At 30.0% G+C, this 25,352-nt stretch overlaps 1 protein-coding gene across 2 annotated transcripts in view; it reads right to left on the bottom strand.

Annotated features, from left to right (window-relative positions):
• The window catches only part of LOC111629162 (jmjC domain-containing protein 4-like), a 60,525-nt gene extending 35,789 nt beyond the window's left edge, over nt 1–24,736 (bottom strand). Inside the window, exons 1-2 of one of the 2 annotated variants that reach the window (XM_023373035.1) lie at nt 24,471–24,736; nt 18,972–19,131 (exon numbers count right to left, since the gene is read on the bottom strand). In XM_023373035.1, the coding sequence (XP_023228803.1) occupies nt 18,972–19,131; nt 24,471–24,717 (407 nt within the window). In that variant the 5' untranslated portion in view covers nt 24,718–24,736. Of the gene's footprint in view, nt 1–18,971; nt 19,132–24,447 lie in introns of both variants that reach the window. The other variant, XM_023373037.1, reaches the window with a different exon arrangement.
• Between the last annotated feature and the right edge of the window lie 616 nt (nt 24,737–25,352).

Raw genomic sequence — 25,352 nt, forward strand, 5'->3', positions numbered from 1 at the left:
GCACCTCGCTCAGACGGGCTGGCCACATGGAGTTTTCCGGGTTTTCTTCATGTCTGTAATGCTTAAATAGGCACCAGTTTCCCTTAAAAGACCTCCCAGAAGGCATCCCTCCTAGGCAGAGATCACCCAAGTGTTGCATTGCCATAGCTAAACAAACAAACAATGATACTTGAATTTTAATTCAGAAATTTTCAAATACTGTATTTATTCTAATAAAGAATGTGCTATCTATAACTTTTTTCAGCTTGCAACATTACTGTTTATTAGAAAGTGCTTACTGTTAGAGGGTGACTATTATTTCTATTCTTTGGGAATTGGATGTGACTATTATTTAAGTGATTATTAATGAAATAAATCCAGTCAATTCTTTCACTTTATTATTTGAGCAACAATGCAACACTCAATATACTCTTATTTTACTGTATTACTTTCCTGGCTGTTATATATAATAGAGGAAAAGTATAGCAATCGGTGATAAATATCCCCTAATATATTTACATTTTTGTACTCAGGACACCTTGAAACATTGAGAAATGCAAAAAAATTCAGAGGTAATTTCTGTATCTCCACTAGGGTCAGACTTAAATTAATGACAATTTTACTCATTATTAGTATTTACAATTTTTTATAAAGCCCATCCCTGGGCTTTATAAAAATTAAGTCTTTTTGTCATTTTATAATACAGTAAGAACCTGCTTAATGCAGAGATATGTTTCTAGACAACAAAGTGCTAAATGAAACAGCATTAAATGAGGTCATTTTAACATGGAGTAAATAAGGAAAGGGGAACATGTGACCAAAACTAAACAGATTTTATTTTAATTTTAAGTTATTTTTATATTAATTTGCATAATAATATATGTTAAATAACACACAAACATATGCACACAGAAATATAAAGTTCATTTTTTGTGATGAAGGTCCTGGCTCTTCAGAAATTCTTGTTTTTTGTAATAAAGTCATGTAGTTTCATTTGTCGCTTGTTTTTCTTTCCTTAAGCAAATGTCAGTAGCAGGAGATTGCATCCAAAATGCCTCGTCTTGCTTTTGTACTCCTTTCAAAATCTGGATCATTCACTACAATTTGATCAACAATTTTGTAGTTACCAAACTTACTAAGGAAATCTGCAGATAACTTCTTTTGGTTTCTCGTTTTCAAAATCACTATTTTCCAGTCTGCACGAATTGTTTGTTCAGCCAGTTCTTGAAGGTCTTCATTGGTAAGGCTCTCACCATAAACCTGCAGTAACTCCTCGATATCCTGCTTGTCTACATCTCCTAGTGCTGCTGTATCAATTAGGTTGACAATTTGGTCAACCTAATGATACAATGATAGGCTCTTCTCATTGAGAATTCTTGGATACCTTCAGCCATAACTTCTTCCACACTTTGTTCATGCATTTATCAGTTATTTCTTATCTGGTGCACTCGATATTGCCTATGGCATCCATGATGATATATTTTTTCAAAAATTGCAACAAACATAGATTTAAGAAAAGTAAAGCGCTATGACAAATTGCCACCTTTTGCTGATTGATTCATGTACAGGAATAGTCATATTATATACAAATAAATGAAATGCTATGATGAGCGTAAATTTTGAGCTTTTTTAGGCTTCGAGCAGACTGTGTTATATTGAATCAGCATTAATCGAGACAGCGTTAAGCAGGATCTTATTGTAGTTAAAAATATAAAAAGTGTTTTAAAATAAAATATCATAACAGATGGCACCAAATGTTGCCAGGAAAGTTAAGCAACTCATTGCTGGATTTTTTCGACATAAAGCTAAGAGTAATAATGTTGAATAGACTTTGCAATTTTTCAATTTAAAATAAACTTTATCTTTCTCCTGTAGAAAATGTACTTACTATTAGAGTGCATTGTCTACATCTCTTTCATCTTGCAGTTGCACTGTTTATTAGAATAAACACAGTATTTTATTTTATATATGTACAGTATTACTTAAAATAATTTTTTTTTAATTTTATTATAAAACAATTAATTTGAAACGTAAGTAATTAATTACAAGTATATTAATTAATAACATCAGCTTTTGTTTTTCAAAAGTCAAGGGCTTTTTTTAATATTAAATTTTCAGATTGTATATCTTTAGAAATTCAAACAGTATGTATAACAAAGTTAAATAATTTATTGTAGTATCTGGGAAGTCCCAGATACTACAATAAAATCTGAGATAATCCCAACCTTAATGTGGGGTAAGAGTGTCTGAGAACTGTACAGTATAACATACCTCAGGGCCAATAGATGGATAAAAAATTTATAACAGTTAATATACATGTACAGTACATACATCAATCAACAGATGATAACAGTTCAATAATTATCAGTCATGCAGCGATTAATAATGCCCAATTGATAACATCTATGTTAGACGTCCATGTTTATTAATAACTCCTCAACGATAGTCCTCGCGAGAAGAGTGTGAGATCTCTTCTTTTGAAACTGCCATTTGTGACAGTTTACTTTTGCGAAGAGAAAAATAATTCCAAGATGGCGGTATAACGTCAGAATGACGACAGACGAAACGCCTTTTTCGGTAATCACTAACTCATTTGCAATGATAACTTCTATGTTGCTTATGACTTATTAATTAAAGGACGTCATAGCTTATTGAGACATGCATTTTACATCCTTATCAGCGATCTCAGTCTCATAATCAATGTTAGGGTTAAGGTCTTTTATCATTAACTTTTAACGATAAGCCAATGATAATTCGTCCGTTCACAGCGCAGGATAGGATGACAAATTATACATACCAGCAATAACTTTAATAAAGTATTTTTGAAGACATTGCTGGTATGTATAATTTGTCATCCTATCCTGCGCTGTGGACGGACAAATTATCATTGGCTTATCGTTAAAAGTTAATGATAAAAGACCTTAACCCTAACATTGATTATGAGACTGAGATCGCTGATAAGGATGTAAAATGCATGTCTCAATAAGCTATGACGTCCTTTAATTAATAAGTCATAAGCAACATAGAAGTTATCATTGCAAATGAGTTAGTGATTACCGAAAAAGGCGTTTCGTCTGTCGTCATTCTGACGTTATACCGCCATCTTGGAATTATTTTTCTCTTCGCAAAAGTAAACTGTCACAAATGGCAGTTTCAAAAGAAGAGATCTCACACTCTTCTCGCGAGGACTATCGTTGAGGAGTTATTAATAAACATGGACGTCTAACATAGATGTTATCAATTGGGCATTATTAATCGCTGCATGACTGATAATTATTGAACTGTTATCATCTGTTGATTGATGTATGTACTGTACATGTATATTAACTGTTATAAATTTTTTATCCATCTATTGGCCCTGAGGTATGTTATACTGTACAGTTCTCAGACACTCTTACCCCACATTAAGGTTGGGATTATCTCAGATTTTATTGTAGTATCTGGGACTTCCCAGATACTACAATAAATTATTTAACTTTGTTATACATACTGTTTGAATTTCTAAAGATATACAATCTGAAAATTTAATATTAAAAAAAGCCCTTGACTTTTGAAAAACAAAAGCTGATGTTATTAATTAATATACTTGTAATTAATTACTTACGTTTCAAATTAATTGTTTTATAATAAAATTAAAAAAAAATTATTTTAAGTAATACTGTACATATATAAAATAAAATACTGTGTTTATTCTAATAAACAGTGCAACTGCAAGATGAAAGAGATGTAGACAATGCACTCTAATAGTAAGTACATTTTCTACAGGAGAAAGATAAAGTTTATTTTAAATTGAAAAATTGCAAAGTCTATTCAACATTATTACTCTTAGCTTTATGTCGAAAAAATCCAGCAATGAGTTGCTTAACTTTCCTGGCAACATTTGGTGCCATCTGTTATGATATTTTATTTTAAAACACTTTTTATATTTTTAACTACAATAAGATCCTGCTTAACGCTGTCTCGATTAATGCTGATTCAATATAACACAGTCTGCTCGAAGCCTAAAAAAGCTCAAAATTTACGCTCATCATAGCATTTCATTTATTTGTATATAATATGACTATTCCTGTACATGAATCAATCAGCAAAAGGTGGCAATTTGTCATAGCGCTTTACTTTTCTTAAATCTATGTTTGTTGCAATTTTTGAAAAAATATATCATCATGGATGCCATAGGCAATATCGAGTGCACCAGATAAGAAATAACTGATAAATGCATGAACAAAGTGTGGAAGAAGTTATGGCTGAAGGTATCCAAGAATTCTCAATGAGAAGAGCCTATCATTGTATCATTAGGTTGACCAAATTGTCAACCTAATTGATACAGCAGCACTAGGAGATGTAGACAAGCAGGATATCGAGGAGTTACTGCAGGTTTATGGTGAGAGCCTTACCAATGAAGACCTTCAAGAACTGGCTGAACAAACAATTCGTGCAGACTGGAAAATAGTGATTCTGAAAACGAGAAACCAAAAGAAGTTATCTGCAGATTTCCTTAGTAAGTTTGGTAACTACAAAATTGTTGATCAAATTGTAGTGAATGATCCAGATTTTGAAAGGAGTACAAAAGCAAGACGAGGCATTTTGGATGCAATCTCCTGCTACTGACATTTGCTTAAGGAAAGAAAAACAAGCGACAAATGAAACTACATGACTTTATTACAAAAAACAAGAATTTCTGAAGAGCCAGGACCTTCATCACAAAAAATGAACTTTATATTTCTGTGTGCATATGTTTGTGTGTTATTTAACATATATTATTATGCAAATTAATATAAAAATAACTTAAAATTAAAATAAAATCTGTTTAGTTTTGGTCACATGTTCCCCTTTCCTTATTTACTCCATGTTAAAATGACCTCATTTAATGCTGTTTCATTTAGCACTTTGTTGTCTAGAAACATATCTCTGCATTAAGCAGGTTCTTACTGTATTATAAAATGACAAAAAGACTTAATTTTTATAAAGCCCAGGGATGGGCTTTATAAAAAATTGTAAATACTAATAATGAGTAAAATTGTCATTAATTTAAGTCTGACCCTAGTGGAGATACAGAAATTACCTCTGAATTTTTTTGCATTTCTCAATGTTTCAAGGTGTCCTGAGTACAAAAATGTAAATATATTAGGGGATATTTATCACCGATTGCTATACTTTTCCTCTATTATATATAACAGCAAGGAAAGTAATACAGTAAAATAAGAGTATATTGAGTGTTGCATTGTTGCTCAAATAATAAAGTGAAAGAATTGACTGGATTTATTTCATTAATAATCACTTAAATAATAGTCACATCCAATTCCCAAAGAATAGAAATAATAGTCACCCTCTAACAGTAAGCACTTTCTAATAAACAGTAATGTTGCAAGCTGAAAAAAGTTATAGATAGCACATTCTTTATTAGAATAAATACAGTATTTGAAAATTTCTGAATTAAAATTCAAGTATCATTGTTTGTTTGTTTAGCTATGGCAATGCAACACTTGGGTGATCTCTGCCTAGGAGGGATGCCTTCTGGGAGGTCTTTTAAGGGAAACTGGTGCCTATTTAAGCATTACAGACATGAAGAAAACCCGGAAAACTCCATGTGGCCAGCCCGTCTGAGCGAGGTGCAAACCTATGACTGAACTCCCAGTGTTCAGGGTACGAAGACCGCTTGGCCACTGGTGGGCCTTCAAGTATCATAAGAGACCAAAGACACAAAACTAGTGAATTTGTAAGAATTTATGCCGCTTTTGAATAAATCTTATCAATTCTCATAATAATTGACAAGATTGCTAATAAGAGTTTATCATCTATACTAATATTATAAAGAGGTAATGTTTGTAAGTTTGTATGTAGGGGGTAATCTCCAAACTACTCATCTGATTTCAAAAATTCTTCCATCAATATTTAGAATGGAACGTCAGGGTGGACATAGGCTGTATATTATTCCGTTAAACATTCATATAAATTAAAAGATATCATCTAGGGTTAAGGCTTTTATGTCCAACAGATGGCGCTACGAGTACGATGACCTAAGTTTGCTTTTCTGTGAGGATGAACTAAAGCAGATCATCTATCTATCTATATAAATAAAAATGTAATGTTCATTTGTTCCTACCGATTCCTTTGAAATTTTGACACAATGCTGCATTCGAATATGCACGTTTTTTTATATAATATACTGTACATGTCAAAATTCCCCCCACTGGAGGGAGATGGACAGGATTAAGGCTTACCATAAAGAACTCTGCTTCTGTTATACTATTTTAGATGCAGTTTTTTACGTTTTTGATTGCGTTTTAATAGGGTATGTCAAGAGAATGTACACTAAGAAGGGATTTTTCGAAAAATTCCCCCCCACAGGGAAAGTGTTATACATTTATAATAGATACATTTTGAGCTACAACAATGCATGGCAGGGTCTGCTAGTATGGTATATTTAGCAAATATTATTCAGAAAAAATATTTTCATACTTAATTTACAATTTATTGCTATATTCTAATTGTATAATTTGCAACTGTCCTTAAGAAAAGATGATTATTATTAGTTAAATATATTTTTTTGTGTTAAAAATATTTTTCCAATTTGAAATTATTTCCAATAAATAATTCTAAAGCAAAATAAATAACATTTAAAATTTTTTGAAGTCTGATAAGAATTTCAAACTGTAATAAGATAAGTGCAATTATAAATGAAGTAAGAGGACATTTTAACAACTCAATTAATTTTCATAATTAAAAGATTTAATTAGTTTAATCTAGTAGTCCAGATATATTAAGAAAAGAGAAATAGTAATATACAACTTATAAAACTAAAAAGCATCAAAGAATAAATCTAGGAACAAATCAGAACAATATCAAATAAATAATTAATTATCAAATAAATTTAATTAGTAGCAAATTATATATTCTTATAATTAAGTATAAATAATACAATCTTTTATACTTAAAATTGTTATAAATAATTTAACAGGAAAGTCTATAAGCTCCTCTGAACCCTTATGAATAAAAATTTTGTTGGCTAGACATTAACTAGACTTCTCTATTCATAAAAATTCATAATCATAAATTTTATCATATTTTTTTAAACAGGATTAAATACACAAACTTTTATATTTTATTTCAAACCTTCATTGAAAATCTGTGCTAATTTTAAATGACGATGTGTAACATCTTAATTCTTTGTTTTTATATATAGAACAACAATACAGCCTTAAAAATTGGGTCAAACACATTATTATTAACTATTTATAGTTAATAACAACATAAATATACCAGAAATGGTATAAATATAACAAACAATTTTTTGATAGATATACAACCAAATTTGAGACTTACTAATTAGATTTCAAAAACAAAAACTTTAAATTTATTGAATAAAATGAAAATTATTTAAATTTATTTATGTTGTTATTTATTTATTTATTTGTAACTAAATAACATTTTTAACATAAAATTACTTTTAAAAAATTAAATAAAAATTTCAAAATCTTAAATTCAAATCAATAAAGATGATTATATTAAATTTTATTATTATTTTTCTTTTTCTTGAACACCCTCATAATTTTATATATTCTTATTATTTAATATGAATATTACTCATTATTCCAATAATAAATAAAATATAAACTTTAGAGATAGTTTGCAAATAACTGTGAAGTCATTAAGAGAAAATTAAATAATTTAGGATAATACAGTTATATACTGCAATGTCAAAGAACTACAGTAGAGTCCCATACAACGCGGGGGGTTCGTTATGTATTATAGGAATCACGTTATCAAAACCTGCATTATCACATGATTTATGAAAGTTTAAACCTTGGCTATAAATTGAAAAAAAAAAAAAAAAANGAGTACAAAAATGTAAATATATTAGGGGATATTTATCACCGATTGCTATACTTTTCCTCTATTATATATAACAGCAAGGAAAGTAATACAGTAAAATAAGAGTATATTGAGTGTTGCATTGTTGCTCAAATAATAAAGTGAAAGAATTGACTGGATTTATTTCATTAATAATCACTTAAATAATAGTCACATCCAATTCCCAAAGAATAGAAATAATAGTCACCCTCTAACAGTAAGCACTTTCTAATAAACAGTAATGTTGCAAGCTGAAAAAAGTTATAGATAGCACATTCTTTATTAGAATAAATACAGTATTTGAAAATTTCTGAATTAAAATTCAAGTATCATTGTTTGTTTGTTTAGCTATGGCAATGCAACACTTGGGTGATCTCTGCCTAGGAGGGATGCCTTCTGGGAGGTCTTTTAAGGGAAACTGGTGCCTATTTAAGCATTACAGACATGAAGAAAACCCGGAAAACTCCATGTGGCCAGCCCGTCTGAGCGAGGTGCAAACCTATGACTGAACTCCCAGTGTTCAGGGTACGAAGACCGCTTGGCCACTGGTGGGCCTTCAAGTATCATAAGAGACCAAAGACACAAAACTAGTGAATTTGTAAGAATTTATGCCGCTTTTGAATAAATCTTATCAATTCTCATAATAATTGACAAGATTGCTAATAAGAGTTTATCATCTATACTAATATTATAAAGAGGTAATGTTTGTAAGTTTGTATGTAGGGGGTAATCTCCAAACTACTCATCTGATTTCAAAAATTCTTCCATCAATATTTAGAATGGAACGTCAGGGTGGACATAGGCTGTATATTATTCCGTTAAACATTCATATAAATTAAAAGATATCATCTAGGGTTAAGGCTTTTATGTCCAACAGATGGCGCTACGAGTACGATGACCTAAGTTTGCTTTTCTGTGAGGATGAACTAAAGCAGATCATCTATCTATCTATATAAATAAAAATGTAATGTTCATTTGTTCCTACCGATTCCTTTGAAATTTTGACACAATGCTGCATTCGAATATGCACGTTTTTTTATATAATATACTGTACATGTCAAAATTCCCCCCACTGGAGGGAGATGGACAGGATTAAGGCTTACCATAAAGAACTCTGCTTCTGTTATACTATTTTAGATGCAGTTTTTTACGTTTTTGATTGCGTTTTAATAGGGTATGTCAAGAGAATGTACACTAAGAAGGGATTTTTCGAAAAATTCCCCCCCACAGGGAAAGTGTTATACATTTATAATAGATACATTTTGAGCTACAACAATGCATGGCAGGGTCTGCTAGTATGGTATATTTAGCAAATATTATTCAGAAAAAATATTTTCATACTTAATTTACAATTTATTGCTATATTCTAATTGTATAATTTGCAACTGTCCTTAAGAAAAGATGATTATTATTAGTTAAATATATTTTTTTGTGTTAAAAATATTTTTCCAATTTGAAATTATTTCCAATAAATAATTCTAAAGCAAAATAAATAACATTTAAAATTTTTTGAAGTCTGATAAGAATTTCAAACTGTAATAAGATAAGTGCAATTATAAATGAAGTAAGAGGACATTTTAACAACTCAATTAATTTTCATAATTAAAAGATTTAATTAGTTTAATCTAGTAGTCCAGATATATTAAGAAAAGAGAAATAGTAATATACAACTTATAAAACTAAAAAGCATCAAAGAATAAATCTAGGAACAAATCAGAACAATATCAAATAAATAATTAATTATCAAATAAATTTAATTAGTAGCAAATTATATATTCTTATAATTAAGTATAAATAATACAATCTTTTATACTTAAAATTGTTATAAATAATTTAACAGGAAAGTCTATAAGCTCCTCTGAACCCTTATGAATAAAAATTTTGTTGGCTAGACATTAACTAGACTTCTCTATTCATAAAAATTCATAATCATAAATTTTATCATATTTTTTTAAACAGGATTAAATACACAAACTTTTATATTTTATTTCAAACCTTCATTGAAAATCTGTGCTAATTTTAAATGACGATGTGTAACATCTTAATTCTTTGTTTTTATATATAGAACAACAATACAGCCTTAAAAATTGGGTCAAACACATTATTATTAACTATTTATAGTTAATAACAACATAAATATACCAGAAATGGTATAAATATAACAAACAATTTTTTGATAGATATACAACCAAATTTGAGACTTACTAATTAGATTTCAAAAACAAAAACTTTAAATTTATTGAATAAAATGAAAATTATTTAAATTTATTTATGTTGTTATTTATTTATTTATTTGTAACTAAATAACATTTTTAACATAAAATTACTTTTAAAAAATTAAATAAAAATTTCAAAATCTTAAATTCAAATCAATAAAGATGATTATATTAAATTTTATTATTATTTTTCTTTTTCTTGAACACCCTCATAATTTTATATATTCTTATTATTTAATATGAATATTACTCATTATTCCAATAATAAATAAAATATAAACTTTAGAGATAGTTTGCAAATAACTGTGAAGTCATTAAGAGAAAATTAAATAATTTAGGATAATACAGTTATATACTGCAATGTCAAAGAACTACAGTAGAGTCCCATACAACGCGGGGGGTTCGTTATGTATTATAGGAATCACGTTATCAAAACCTGCATTATCACATGATTTATGAAAGTTTAAACCTTGGCTATAAATTGAAAAAAAAAAAAAAAAAACAAAGTATGCCTCTGATTGACATAATTCAAGGGTGTTGCTTGCTTTATTTGCACATTGTGCGGGACTCTACTGTATATATCTAATCTAATACAGTTTTAGCAATTTAATGTATACAGCATACAAGTATAGTATCATACAATGTTGATCTATTTCAACAAATTCATATTAATGGAATACCTGTAAAGAGGTCACAGTATAAAATGTAAATTATATATTCAATCCCAAAATTGTATAATCAAAATAAATTGAAGTTTAGATTACCTATTTGATAATATATTAACCACATATCTGTTCTCTTGCATCAGAAGTTAATTATAAGTAAAGAGGACATGAGAATAAAAAAAAAAATTATTATAAAGCCAAACTGTTAACAACAAAAGAATTAGCTCTAATGAAGAAAATTGCAGGTTAAAGATTGCAGAGTTTGTAAATTTTTAATTTTTATAAATAAACAAGTGTATTTACTAGATTAAAATTTTTATTCTTATTTACAAATGAATAATTATTTATTGTGACATTGTCACAATGTCAGGCTGAAATTTTTAATCATATTTTTAATTTACTTATTTAAAATATATGCTCTCTACCTCAAATTAGTAGTGTCTTGCCCCTGAACATCACACTTTTCCTTTACCAATAGAGTTGTGCCAGTCATCTATCTAACACCTTTCAGAGGAAAATTTTTGAATTGAAATAACATGACTTCTGGTTGAATCAGATATTCATATATAGTTAATTTGGGTCTCTTGTTCCTAAGGTTTCCATATCTGGTCTTGTCTTTGATCTATCTAACTCCATTCTCGAGATTAATGAAAGACAGATGGACAATAGTGGGAATTTATAGGTTTACAGTTTTTTGAAATTGCAGCCCAATAACAACAATATTGTTTTAATACTGTATATTTATATTAATTAGTTTAGTTTAATAAATATGGTATTTTTTAAAACAGACAATAATAAAATAAATTCATAAAACTAAAATATCTCTTTCATGAAAATAAAAACAATTTCCTAATATTAAAAAAAAATACAGTAAAACCTGTTTATGGCGACCACCCACGGTTCCTTCAAAAAGTGGTCTTTTAGACAGGTGGTCGTCCAATACAGGTGGTGCTGTAATACCGTATTTCCGTACGTATTTTGCGCACTTTTTAGCCATTTTTACTAAGCAAAACTCGAGGCGAGCAAAAATAAGCAAATTTTTTCAACGCTAGGGCTATATTGGTATTGTATTTTATTCTTATCGGATAACCCAATTTACAAGAGTCGTCATGATATTATAAGACAGATTTAACACCAATATTTTAAAGATTAATACAATACTCGCATTTTCTCGATTATAATGCACATTTTCTTTTTTCCGACTTAATTAATTTGACTCGGTTCTTTTCGTTCGCTCCTCAGTTACGTGTATTACGTCATCGATATACAAGAGCATCCTATCTCTCCATCACTTTGCTTTTGGTTTTCGTTAGTTTAATCTTATTTTAACTTTAAAAATACTGTATTTTATAATATTTAATATTTTCTTAATTAATTAAGTACAATAAGAAAAATTATTAATTAATAATAAAACGATTTTATTATTTTTCTCATTATACGATTTCATTACATTCGCGGAATCGAAAAAGGAAGTAAAACTGATTTTTGCATTAATGCGTTTATTGTTTTTTGAATATTTTGCCTGCGAAAATTACTTGGATATTATTTTTCTAAAAATATCGTGGAAATAAGGTAGGTTGATACAGAAACTATTTATCGCACGTGTACTGTATATGAGCTTCAAAATAAATAAATAAAAATAGATTTTATCAAACGATGAGATCAGCCGATTAATTGTATCGTGTACAATATTTTACACCCCCAAGGAAAATACTGTAGGTCTAGGGTAAAATAAATTTTGTTTTCCCACAGTTAAACTTCGCCGCTAATTGCTGTTGTGATAACTTTAATACGATCTTCTAACGACAGCACTTTGCATTTCGGACATTTTCCAACAAACTGAAATGAATTTCCTTTGTTGCTAGACTAATTTATTAACACCTGCACCTAATTTCAAGGGTGGGAGAAGTGCCCGGGATGGGTTCGAACGAGAGTTTAGACTAATTCATTATATTAGGAGGTGGAAACGTTGTTGAGATGGGTTCTTACAATAGTTTAGACCAGATACATTCGCGAAAGTGGTCGCTTATTACAGGTGTTGTATGTTGTTTCGGACCAAAAATCGATGCCCGCGGTCGCGTTACACAGGTGGTCGTTTAATACAGGTAACTTATACGAAGACTCTATGGATAAACTATTCCGTGCCAGAAATTTTTGCCCATTTTGACAGGTGCCCGTCGAATGCAGATGGTTGCCTAAGCTGTTTTCACTGTACACATTTCCTATAAATAATTTAGTTTCCAAAATAAAAGTTTTTATAATCAACAAAAATGTTATTAGATAATTACTGGTAGTTATAACTGAAAATATTCAGTCTGTGTTATCTATAAAATTATGCCAAATATATCAACCTTAATTTATGACATTTCATAAAACTTTTTCACTACTAAAGTCAGTGGTGAATAAGTTTTTATTAATAAATTACAATTGGATAACATATTTAACTAAATATATAAATATTTTGACAAAAATTTAGCATTAGACCTATATACAGTACATGCACTATATTTTTTTTTGGTATGTCACTTGGACTAATGGATAATGGTAATATATTTCAATAGCTTTGTTTTTTTTAATTGACAATTAATCTAACAATTGTTGTAAACCATTTTCTAAACTTGGGATTTTATTTTTGTTGTCAACCACTGCCTGATTAGAGGGGAGCAGGGATCTTTCCCTTCTAGTCAAACAGTGGTTAATAATGTAAATTCCACCTTAATGGCTCTCATATACAAGGCATTTCTCTTCCCCTTTTATTTTCATATATTCAGTTCTAAATTAATTTTGAAAATTAATAACAAAGTTTTGAATCTATCTTTTTGTATAGAATTAAAATTTCAAGTCACAATAAACTTAAACTGAATTGTTTTCAGACATATTAGAAAATTTTTTACCAACAGCTTCCATGAAAACAAAATTAACAAATTATTGGTTGTTTATATACATATATAGACAACTGATAATGCAAACTATATTTCTAAATAAAAAATGTAAGCCAAATACTGCTGGATTTTTTAGGCTATAATCCCATGGAAGTACCACAACAGCAGAAAATCATAAAATAAGCAGTTTGATAACTGTTCACTTTATAAATCTGTACTTTTGACAAGTATAAATATTCTAATTGAATTTACAAACTGCTGTATTTTTTGTGTCATTTCAACATATTATATTATATAGTTCAGATACAAACAACATGTGACTCCTGGATTGCAGCCCTCTGACTTTTTCTATGACTTAAAAGATTGCTAAACAAATTTACATAATAAGTAATTTACAATAATTCATGTGCCTAGTGAAAAGTCATAGGGCTATAAGTGAATCCATAGTATTGTGTATCCTTTATAAATGGAAAATTTCTTTTATCTTGAATTTACAAAATATAGTTTAGTTAATCTGATATCAAAACCTGGATGTCTATTCAATGTCAAAAGATTGCCCATGCCTAATATACAGAGTAATCTGTTTAGATGAGTTATGTTATAATAAACACATTAGTTATATGAAGTTCAAATTTGGCCACAAAGAAAAGTAGGAGTTTCATTAAGTAATTTTGTCACATGACAAAAACAAAAATGACACTGACCATGACACAACTTACTCCATATATCCTTTGATATGCAAACTTTGACAGTATTGCTCCTGTATCTGTATTGCTTAAAGAATGTATAAGCACCTTGTTAAGTGTATTAAATACTCGGTTCAGATGTCACGCCAACAGTTAACTTAATCAAAAACTTCATTAAGAAACTTCAGACTATGAAGCGTTAAATAAAATTAGGAGAAATATTTTAATCTTGCAAGCGCTTTCAACGTAAATATGTACGTCGTCTTCAGGCAATTCAAATCGAATAGAGAAATTGAACAGAACATTTAAATTTTTTAAAATATTAACAATTTTAGCCGTTTTTGGAATATTATTATAAATAAGATTTAAATTTTAGAAGTAAATATTTAAAATTGGTGTGCATGCGTTTTAAACAAATAAAGACCGATTGGAATGGCTATTAATTATTTTGTACACGCAAAAAATTGGCGCATGTGCTCCTTAATATGTATAACATAAAAGCCAATTGGAATGGCTATTAAGAACAAGTAAATTTTAGATTTTGAATTAAAAACATTTTGTAAATGCGTGTAAAATTTTTGCACGCATGCGCCTTAACATACAGCATAGAAGCCGATCAGAATAGAGCCATAAGTGCAAGTTTTACATTAAAATTTTAGATATAAAATCGTGACATAACTTAAAATACATAAAACATGCGTAAATATAAAAATAAAACGCACATAAAGAGGCCGACACGTTTGCGCCTTGATTCACATAGGAGGTGCGGAAAAGGGGGTGTAGAATTACTGTTGATTTTTTAAATGCCTGTATAAATTAATCCAGATGTCCGGTAAGTCGAGGGTAGGGGAGTTGCACGGAGAGAGCAGTTTTGTGAAGATGGCCTCCCAAATATATATCAAGCTCCCTTCATCACAGCGTTTGAGTATTGCCACTCGATTCCAAAGCGCTATGTGGTGGTGTTGTATCACCAATTTGGAAAGTTCGGTGTCGCAATTGCCAAGTGCCACCGAACGTTGGTGTTCAGATATGCGAGCGGCCAGCATTCTGGTAGTCGCTCCTATATAATTGGTGCATAGTCCTGATATTGGATTTTGCAGAGGAACGGAGTATACACCAGATTTTTCCAGGGTGGAAATAGCATCTCTATCGTTACACAAGATTCGTCGCAGACATGGTCGTGGGGCTATAGGTAAACGGAAACCATTCTGCCTAAAGATCCGGCAGATCCAGACTGTAAAGCGTCCACAGTATGGGAGTGAGGGACGAAGTGTTGTCCAATCCCTTGGTCTGCGTAATGTGGTGGCAGGGAAGAGAAACTGCATAACTCTATTTTTAACATGGATGTATTTGAAGGAACTAAATCCCGCCGCATACACCGCTGTGCGGACTGCCTCCAGTTCAGTATTGATAAGATGCTGTGTCGATGGTAGTAAGAATGCCCGTCTGATCAAGGGGGCTATGGCCGCATTAACATATTGCTGTGGCTGACAGGCTGTGGCCGGTATTATGGGTGGGATATTGCCAAACTTGTGATAAACGGAAAACTCCAAGCCTTCCTGGGATTTGTGAATGTGCAAATCCAAGAAAGCGATTCTTCTCCCAACTTCCTTCTCCCAAGTGAAGTGTATAGAGGTATACATTTTTGATAAGTGATGTTCTAATACCTGGAAGGAGTCTTCCGTATCCTGCCACGCCAAAATAATATCATCTACGTATCTTAAATAAATTAAGGGGTAAGCTATAGTGAGAGGGACTTTAAAAATGCTGTGTTCAACGTGCCGCATGATAAGTTCTGCCAATACAGCTGACAGTGGTGAGCCCATCGGCACCCCTTGTTTCTGCAGATATATCTTTCCATTGAAGCGGAAGTAATTGTGCTCCATAACAAAGAGCAATGCTTCGCGAACTTCTAAAACTTGCTGTGCAGTAAAACCCTCTTTGATAAGTAAGGTATTGGCTAGCATCACCGCTTCGAAGTGCGGTACTGAAGGGTACAATGCAACAACATCCATTTTATAAAATGTGTAAGTATCTGGATTCAAGCCAGCCAGCGTAGCGCATAACCTTTCTTTAGCCGTGACAGATGAGGACACTACTTGGGAGGAGGGAGGAAGTAACCCAGCTAGCAATCTAGCAAGCGCTTTTTCAAGGAAGTATGTAGGATGGGACCGCTTATTGACTAAAGGCCTTAATGGCCAGCTCTCTTTGTGCGTTTTTGCCTCAAAGAAAAGTCTTGGGCAAGTGACGTTAGATGGGGATCCAGGCGTCCCGAAAGAACAGAAGTAACTCCTGGGAAAGTAATTATTTTCTTTGTTTTTCTTAACACGGATGGTGTTGGGTCTTCCAGTAAGATGACAGCTTGCGACTGGTTGAGAAAGTCTGTGGCCCTGCATAAAAAGTCTTCCTCCCTACATAGAACAAACTTCTTGTCCTTGTCTGATATCAGAAGTCTCATGTTGGCAGTTGATAAGTACCGTTTCACATAATGGTCACCGGGACTTTGTTTAGTTCGAGCGAAATTTTGTCTTACTGAGGAAAGTGTCGAGATGATTGAGAGTTCCATTTGCGGATATTTTGTTGCCGCTTGGCAGCACTTGAGTACTGCAAGAGTCGCTGGAACCATTTCTGCGGCGCTCATATTTTGTGGTGGAGGGATATACCTGGGTCCCTGTTGTAAAATCTTCTTAATCCGAGATGGAACAATTTCCTCTGTGTAATTGTGAAATTGGGTTGGCTGCACTGGATTTTGTCGCTTGCATGTCGCATTACAAAGCCACTTGAATTTCCTGTTTAGTTTAGCTCTTTCATCTCGGGCAAATTTCGATGCCATACTATGAATCTTTCCAAGTTGGTCGTAGAGTGAAACCGGGTCACAAGACTTGGCAAATTGCAGATGGGCAACGTATAACTTTAAGTTCAGCTTCAGCCAATGATTTGCGTTTCACTTTAATTAATTTCAAAAGGAGAGATTTCTCCATTTGTTTTAAAGTACTTCGCAGACACAAAGGAAATTGTGTCTGCGAGCAAGATTAAAATATTTCTCCTAATTTTATTTAACGCCTCATAGTCTGAAGTTTCTTAATGAAGTTTTTGATTATGTATAAGCACTATAGATAACTTTCAGGTAATGTCTTGTTAGATTTTAGAAAAAGTGTCATAAAGGCAAACATCAAAAACAAAAACCACACAAGCACAGGATAGAAGAAAAAGAACTTAATTTGTATGATAATAAGGAACAAAAAAAGAGGGGATTCCAGCTCAAGGAATTACGGACTTTTTTACAGTCATCTGAAATCTGGTCGTTGGTAGACAATAGAAATTTTCACAACTAAAACAAACAGAATAATATAGAATAATATAGTAATTACAAAAATATTCCTTAACATTAATTTACAACTAAGAGGAAATAGAAAGTGTGGGGGAGAAGTAGCAAAATGGCAAATAAGACAGAATAAGAAAGACTACCCAGGTCATTCAGTTACAGTGAGGGCCATGTGTGAGCTTTGTAAACATACAATACTGTCTTCTACTTTCCTCTCCCTCAGTTCTACAAGGGTTTCCTTTTTTCGTCTAGTTGATTCAAAAGAAATAATTGCTTGTTCTGACACACTGAACTGAAATGCTGGCTCTAACACCCCAACTCCGGTCTGTGAATTTCAAATTTCCCATTCTCAGTTATAGTCTCACCCATCTCTCAGGCACTAGACACTGAAATGCCTTTTTCCTTTCAAATTCTTCTCTCCTCAAGCACTGCTCAAAAAGTAACCTTCCTTCACCACATATGCCCTCAGGTAACCTCATACTCATTGTTGGAAATTTCTACGAAGTGGCCCTCATCTCCAAGAAAGAAGAATTAAGAAGGTAAGAAAGTTCTCGAAGGTGGAATGAACAAAGAACAGGAAAAGATGTCAAGAATAATAGGACAAAAGAAAAAAATATATAGTGAAAAGCAACAGTCTAACAATGCATTGGCATCTTGTGTATGGCAGAGTTGACTGTCATAGCATTTTTCCTTAGGCTAAATGCCAATAGATCTGAAATTGGGCGTTCTCAGGATCATGCTTATGACCACTGGATATGGCTTCATAATTGACCCTGTTTCTTTGAATGTGTAATACCAATGTATTATGCAATCATACTTAAATAGTTTTCTTGAAACCATAAACACAACAAAACTTGAGTTTAATGGCAATCATACATACAAACTTTGAAGACATACTTAATGCATTGTACATGATGCTACTTTTACTTTTGTCACATGATGAAACTATCCACTGAAATTCTACCTTTCCTTGCTGTTGTAGCAGAATTTGAACTTCATGTTTATATTGTATGTTTATTATTATATAGCTTTCAAATCATTCTCTTCCAAAACAGCTCACCCTCTATTTCAATCTGCACTTCTGTGAATAAAACTTACCATATTGAGCTTTTAGGTCAGTTTATTTACAACTCATTTAAAAGTGATTTTCCAGTAAAAGTATAATAGAGCAGAGATATACTACATTTAATTAAAAACAACAAACTAAAGTCTAAAATTTTGGATTTATACACAAAATCAGTAAAACAATACCTGTAAATTATTGAAATATTGATTCATGACTAATATTTGATAAGTGGGGATGATCATAACATCTAATGCAACACAATTATGCTATAATATAAAATTAAATATGAACAGATACATACCTGACAAAATGCCAATCTTTAAGATATAAACAAGGTGAATCTCCTTTGCTATAATATCTTCTCTTCCAGTAAGAAATATAATTCTTAACAGACATATCTTCTTTACAATGACTGTTATATAATTTAATATTGCAATCTGCTACTGGTGCTAGAGAATCACCTGTATCAGGAAATTTTGATTTATGAAAAATTAAGAAAGATTAGTTTTTATAAAAAAAAAAAAAAAATTATGATAAAATTTTGTAGAAAGATTCATTTATTAATTAAGACAATTCTCAGAGTAAGTTTTTAACAAATTTTATTCAAAACAATTATCTATATAATATACTGTAGGTGTATATAAAAATTTATATAAAGTAACATAGTATCACAAAATTTTTAAAATCATTAAAAGTTAAAATTCCTGTGAAATATGTCTAAAACATTTTTAATATCATTTTTCTATTATTATAAAATTTAAGATATAATCTTTCAGCACTGCTGATTTTCACTATTTTTACATTGCGGAATTTAACTTTAAAGATGGAATTATTGACATGATTTTAATTATAGATAATATTCATGTTCTATTTGTATGTTTTTCCTACAAATTTGGTTTGGACAAGTATGTAACAATTTAATTAATTTATTTTTTAGAATTTTTAACTGTGAAAATATTCTGTTTATGAAAAATGATGATGTTTTACAGCTTCCTATTAATCAATATAGCTCAAGATTGGTTTAGAAAGAAATATCCAATAAATATTTTATTGTAAATTTTAACTGTCCATAAATCCAGTAGTTTATAGAGAGACAAAATGAAGTTCTTCTGATTATTAATGATTTTTTTTATTATAATTAATCACAACTAATTTTGTTTTTTAGATTTTAACTCAACAGTGCAGTTGTAATGGTTTATTTTACAATACAACATTAATACCAATTAACATTTATTTAGTATTCTACCATTCAAGAGTAATGAATCTATGAAAATATACAGTAGATATTAAGTCATTCATAGTTTTACCACTGTAAAGAAATAAAAAAGTAAGATATATGAGTGATATTTATATTTATTTCTAAATCTCAATAAGATCAAACAAAAATAGAATGGAACACAATTTGAAAAATAAAAATTATTAAAGGGATTACAACCAAAAAATCATCTGGTTTAAACATGGTTTTAACTTATTTGCATATTTAAATTTAATGATTCTTTAATTAAATATAGAAGTCGAGAGATTATAAAAAAGCACTTAAATTTTAATGTTGTTAGCATACTTTATACCATTCTCAAATTACTACAAAATAAATAAAGCAATTATTATTATTTATTCTTTAGTGGAGGCTTGATAATGACAAAGTAGGACAAATATTTTAGCATTTAAGAACTTTTTGTAACTTCTAGACTTACATATCATTGAAGACTAAGTTTAAATGTGAATTCACACTCAAGTGTAAATGTGACCAATTTTTATGTCATTAAAAAATTTTTCAATTATACAAAAATTAATATTTCAATATTTAAGTAATAAATTAAGTAAAATATTAAAATAATTATTTAAATTTAAAGAAATAAAACAATGAATAAATTGGAAAGTAAAAATTAGATTAACATATAAAATAAGTAAGGAAAAATAATTGCAAAATAAAAGTAATATAAACACAGAAAATGACAATCAAAAGATTATAGGCTAGATAATAAATCCAAAGATTCAGTAATACTTCATTTAATACACTGATAAAAAGATATATTGATAAAAAAAAATTTTCCTTTTTTGTATTATCATTTCAAATTACATCAATAATCTACATTATCACATATTTTATCAACCCAATGTTCTATAAAACTTTATTTCTATATTTCTTAAAATATTAAATTTCAAAAATAATCCAATTCCAGAAAGTCTAATTAATTTTAAGATATTTTACTTTCTCCATATCTGCACATTCAAGACATTTTCAAATTTAAACAGAATTATTAAAATGTAGTCTTCAAGAGTAGGAAATTTTGAGATTAGTATCTAATCTTCTATTATTATTTTAGATCTGACATAGGCTATATAAAGTAGGGAGGAGCAAATTATTGAAAGAACCAATTAGCCAAATTTCTCTTCTAATGATTCTAAAAGTTCAAAAATTGTATAGGGCTAATCTACATTAAATTAGCTTCAAAATGATTATCCCTATCCTATAAATTTTTGGGTTTAATTTTATTTAGAATCATTAGAAGAGAAATTTGTCTAATTGGTTCTTCCAATTCTTTGCTCCCATCTATATATGTATAATCTTAACAAAATTATTACAAACTTTCATCTGATTAAATTGATATATTTCTTGTGTAGATATGGAATTTTGTTAAAATTATAAAAAATTAACAGTAAAAACAAAACTATTATTTCTTCTTTCTCTTTAGATAAATTCATTTCAATTATCAAGAATAACACAATTTTTATATTGAAATAACAAATAATGAATTTCAATTGAGATGAGCAAACTAGTCTGAAACATGAATCTAGTAACAAATATATATGGTTTCTATAATTTATACACGGAAAAATTAAGTATCTTTCGACCTCCAGATCACAAATCTCAGAAAAAAAGCAGTACTGATTTTATCTTAACCTCACANTAACATATAAAATAAGTAAGGAAAAATAATTGCAAAATAAAAGTAATATAAACACAGAAAATGACAATCAAAAGATTATAGGCTAGATAATAAATCCAAAGATTCAGTAATACTTCATTTAATACACTGATAAAAAGATATATTGATAAAAAAAAATTTTCCTTTTTTGTATTATCATTTCAAATTACATCAATAATCTACATTATCACATATTTTATCAACCCAATGTTCTATAAAACTTTATTTCTATATTTCTTAAAATATTAAATTTCAAAAATAATCCAATTCCAGAAAGTCTAATTAATTTTAAGATATTTTACTTTCTCCATATCTGCACATTCAAGACATTTTCAAATTTAAACAGAATTATTAAAATGTAGTCTTCAAGAGTAGGAAATTTTGAGATTAGTATCTAATCTTCTATTATTATTTTAGATCTGACATAGGCTATATAAAGTAGGGAGGAGCAAATTATTGAAAGAACCAATTAGCCAAATTTCTCTTCTAATGATTCTAAAAGTTCAAAAATTGTATAGGGCTAATCTACATTAAATTAGCTTCAAAATGATTATCCCTATCCTATAAATTTTTGGGTTTAATTTTATTTAGAATCATTAGAAGAGAAATTTGTCTAATTGGTTCTTCCAATTCTTTGCTCCCATCTATATATGTATAATCTTAACAAAATTATTACAAACTTTCATCTGATTAAATTGATATATTTCTTGTGTAGATATGGAATTTTGTTAAAATTATAAAAAATTAACAGTAAAAACAAAACTATTATTTCTTCTTTCTCTTTAGATAAATTCATTTCAATTATCAAGAATAACACAATTTTTATATTGAAATAACAAATAATGAATTTCAATTGAGATGAGCAAACTAGTCTGAAACATGAATCTAGTAACAAATATATATGGTTTCTATAATTTATACACGGAAAAATTAAGTATCTTTCGACCTCCAGATCACAAATCTCAGAAAAAAAGCAGTACTGATTTTATCTTAACCTCACATACAAAGTAAAAATGAAGTGTTCAATTAACTTCACAAAATATTAGGTAACCAAAAAAGTTCTGTCGTTTTTTGTGAAACTACAAAGTTTAAAGAATGTTACACGCAATACACAATAGATGACACTAAAATTCCAGCAATATGTTAATCAAGATTTAATGCTGACTCATCTTATATAAAGAGAAGTGGAAAGGTTATCTCTTAATATTATAAAAATTGACTTGAAGATGAGTACTCCAAACTCTGTAATTCGTGCTTGTATGTTGTATGAGTTTAAACTTGGAACAAGTGCTGTGCAAATGGCTCAAAAAATATGCCAGGCTTTTGGACAAGGTTCTGTTAGCACTCACACCACCCAAAGATGGTTTACAAAATTTTCTTCCGGCAATGAGTCGCTTAAAGATGCGCCATGAGAATGATGTTGAATTACAGGCTGCAATCGAAGAATATTCTGCTCAAACTTGTCAGATGTTAGCACAAAGGTTCTCCGTAAGTGATGAAACTGTCCGTTTACATTTGCATTGTCTTGGGAAAGTTTACAAGCTCAGTAAATGGATACTTCATCAATTGGCACCTGCCAATATTGTGCATATGGTGGACTGCAAATGGAATTGTTCACTATGAACTTATACCATCTGGCCAGACTATTACTGCTAATGTCTACAGTGACCAACTGCATTGAGTTCACCAATCACTTTTGAAAAAACCACCAGCTTTAGTGAACCATAAAGGCGTTCTTTTCCTACACAATAATGCTATAGACATCATGTTGCGCGTGTGACCTCTGACACAATTCAGACCCTTGGATGGGAACCTCTTTTGCACCCTCCTTATTTCCCTGACATTAGCCCTTCTGACTATCACCTATTTTTAAGCCTAGATAATCATCTGCGAAATTGACAGTTTAGAAATAGAGAGGTTATAGAAACGGAATTAGGGAAGTTTTTCAACTCTAAAAATCGTGACTTTTATAAAAATGGAATTTATAAGCTTGTTTCCCGTTGGGAACAGGTTATTGAATGTGAGGGTGGTTATTTTGATGAATAAATTGTGTTATTTCCTATACATTTTTACGTTTGTTTTCTTTCAACAAAAAACGACAGAACTTTTTTGGTTACCTGATAAAAGTAGATAAATTGATAAATAATATATATTCTTTTTTATAAAACATTATTATTTCTTAAAGCTGGAACTACTGTATAATTTGTGACAAACCAACATTTTGACCAAAAAAAAATAAAAAAATTTCTATAGAAGCCCTGGCGATGCTGGCTCCCAAATGAGGCCAAAAATGTTTGCTTTTCTTTACATCAACAGCATTCCTGAAAGGACAAAAAATCATTTCTCATATACCAAGACTCATTCAGAAACCAACTGAAAGGAAAAAAACAGAAGTCAAGATTGCAAAAGGAAAGTGAATCAGACATTTTGGTAATGTGAAATAATGGGTAAATATATCTCCTTTTCTACTTGTGCAAAATTTGTTGCAATAGAGGTTTACCAGAAGAAATAGTAGTTAATCCTATTTGAAAACAACTGATGGAGAGATAATAACAAAGAAATATTTTCTTCCTTTTAGAACTTTCACAACACCAAATATTAAAAACAATAGAGAATAAAAATGTTACTGCATTTGGATTTTGAAATTTTGATGAGATTTTAATTTGCATCTGAAATAAGCAACTTCAAAGTTATCTGCCAATACATTATAAAAATGGTTTATAACCAATTTCTCTGGAAACTATGTTTAAACAGTATATGTATGTTTTAATTAAAATGGGAATTTGTTTTTGCAAAAGTGTTAATTTATAATGTTAAAATGAACTATAAATTTACACTAGATATTACATTTGGAAAATAGCTGAACCAACCGAATTCCCTTTGTAAGTAATCGAAGTTTGGTTTATCATCATTATTAATCCATAATTTTCTACTTTTCCAATTATCTGTAAATTTCGATGAAAATTTACAAGGTCTATTAGCACACATAAATTTCAAAAAAAATTCCTCATAAGTAATTTCATTGTCTATAATTTCAATTTCTGTAATTTCTTTTAAATTATTGCAATTCAAACATTGCTTAACAGAACTGTAGCTTATTTCCGGAGTAAAATTCATCTCACACGCAACATTAGCCGCCATCTTTCTCTTTAAATTTTACATGTGGGTCACGTGCGTTTATCTTGCATCATGAAATTTATCAGCTTTTTATATCTACATTTAAAAAAAATGGAAATAATTTATTAATATAATTCTGAAATTTAATGTTTTTAATATTATTAATTGTGTTATGTTTAAATAAATAAATATTTATTTCTTAATGTAGAAGGTATGGTTGCTGTATGTTCATATGGGGTACGTTCGTAAAGTCGAACGAGTTAAACGAGAATGACGTCATCGTTATTCTTATTTAGTTAGACTTTTCGAACGATTCGTTTATAACTAAATGGCTGTTTCTAAAATCGAAGATATGAATGTTGTTAGTGCAGCCTTATCCGAAATATTTTTCTTAAATTTCTTCGGGTGGACAGTTATTTCAATCATTTCATCTTTTAATTCACAATTTAAACACTCGAGTAGATTTAGAAACATCGATTTCGTCGGCCGCCATTTTCTTAACGAAGTGAACTAACTCTTTCCTTCGTGAACTTCGTTAGAGTTTCGTTCGAAACGTCATCACCGCAGAGCATGCGCACTGAGCGAGACTACTACTTTTCGAACGATTCGTTACTAACGCGTTTAACTCGTTCGAC

This window comes from Centruroides sculpturatus, unplaced genomic scaffold (genome assembly GCF_000671375.1).
Source record: "Centruroides sculpturatus isolate CEXI.00-Female unplaced genomic scaffold, Cexi_2.0 scaffold500, whole genome shotgun sequence".
NCBI classification, from domain to species: Eukaryota; Metazoa; Arthropoda; class Arachnida; order Scorpiones; family Buthidae; genus Centruroides; species Centruroides sculpturatus.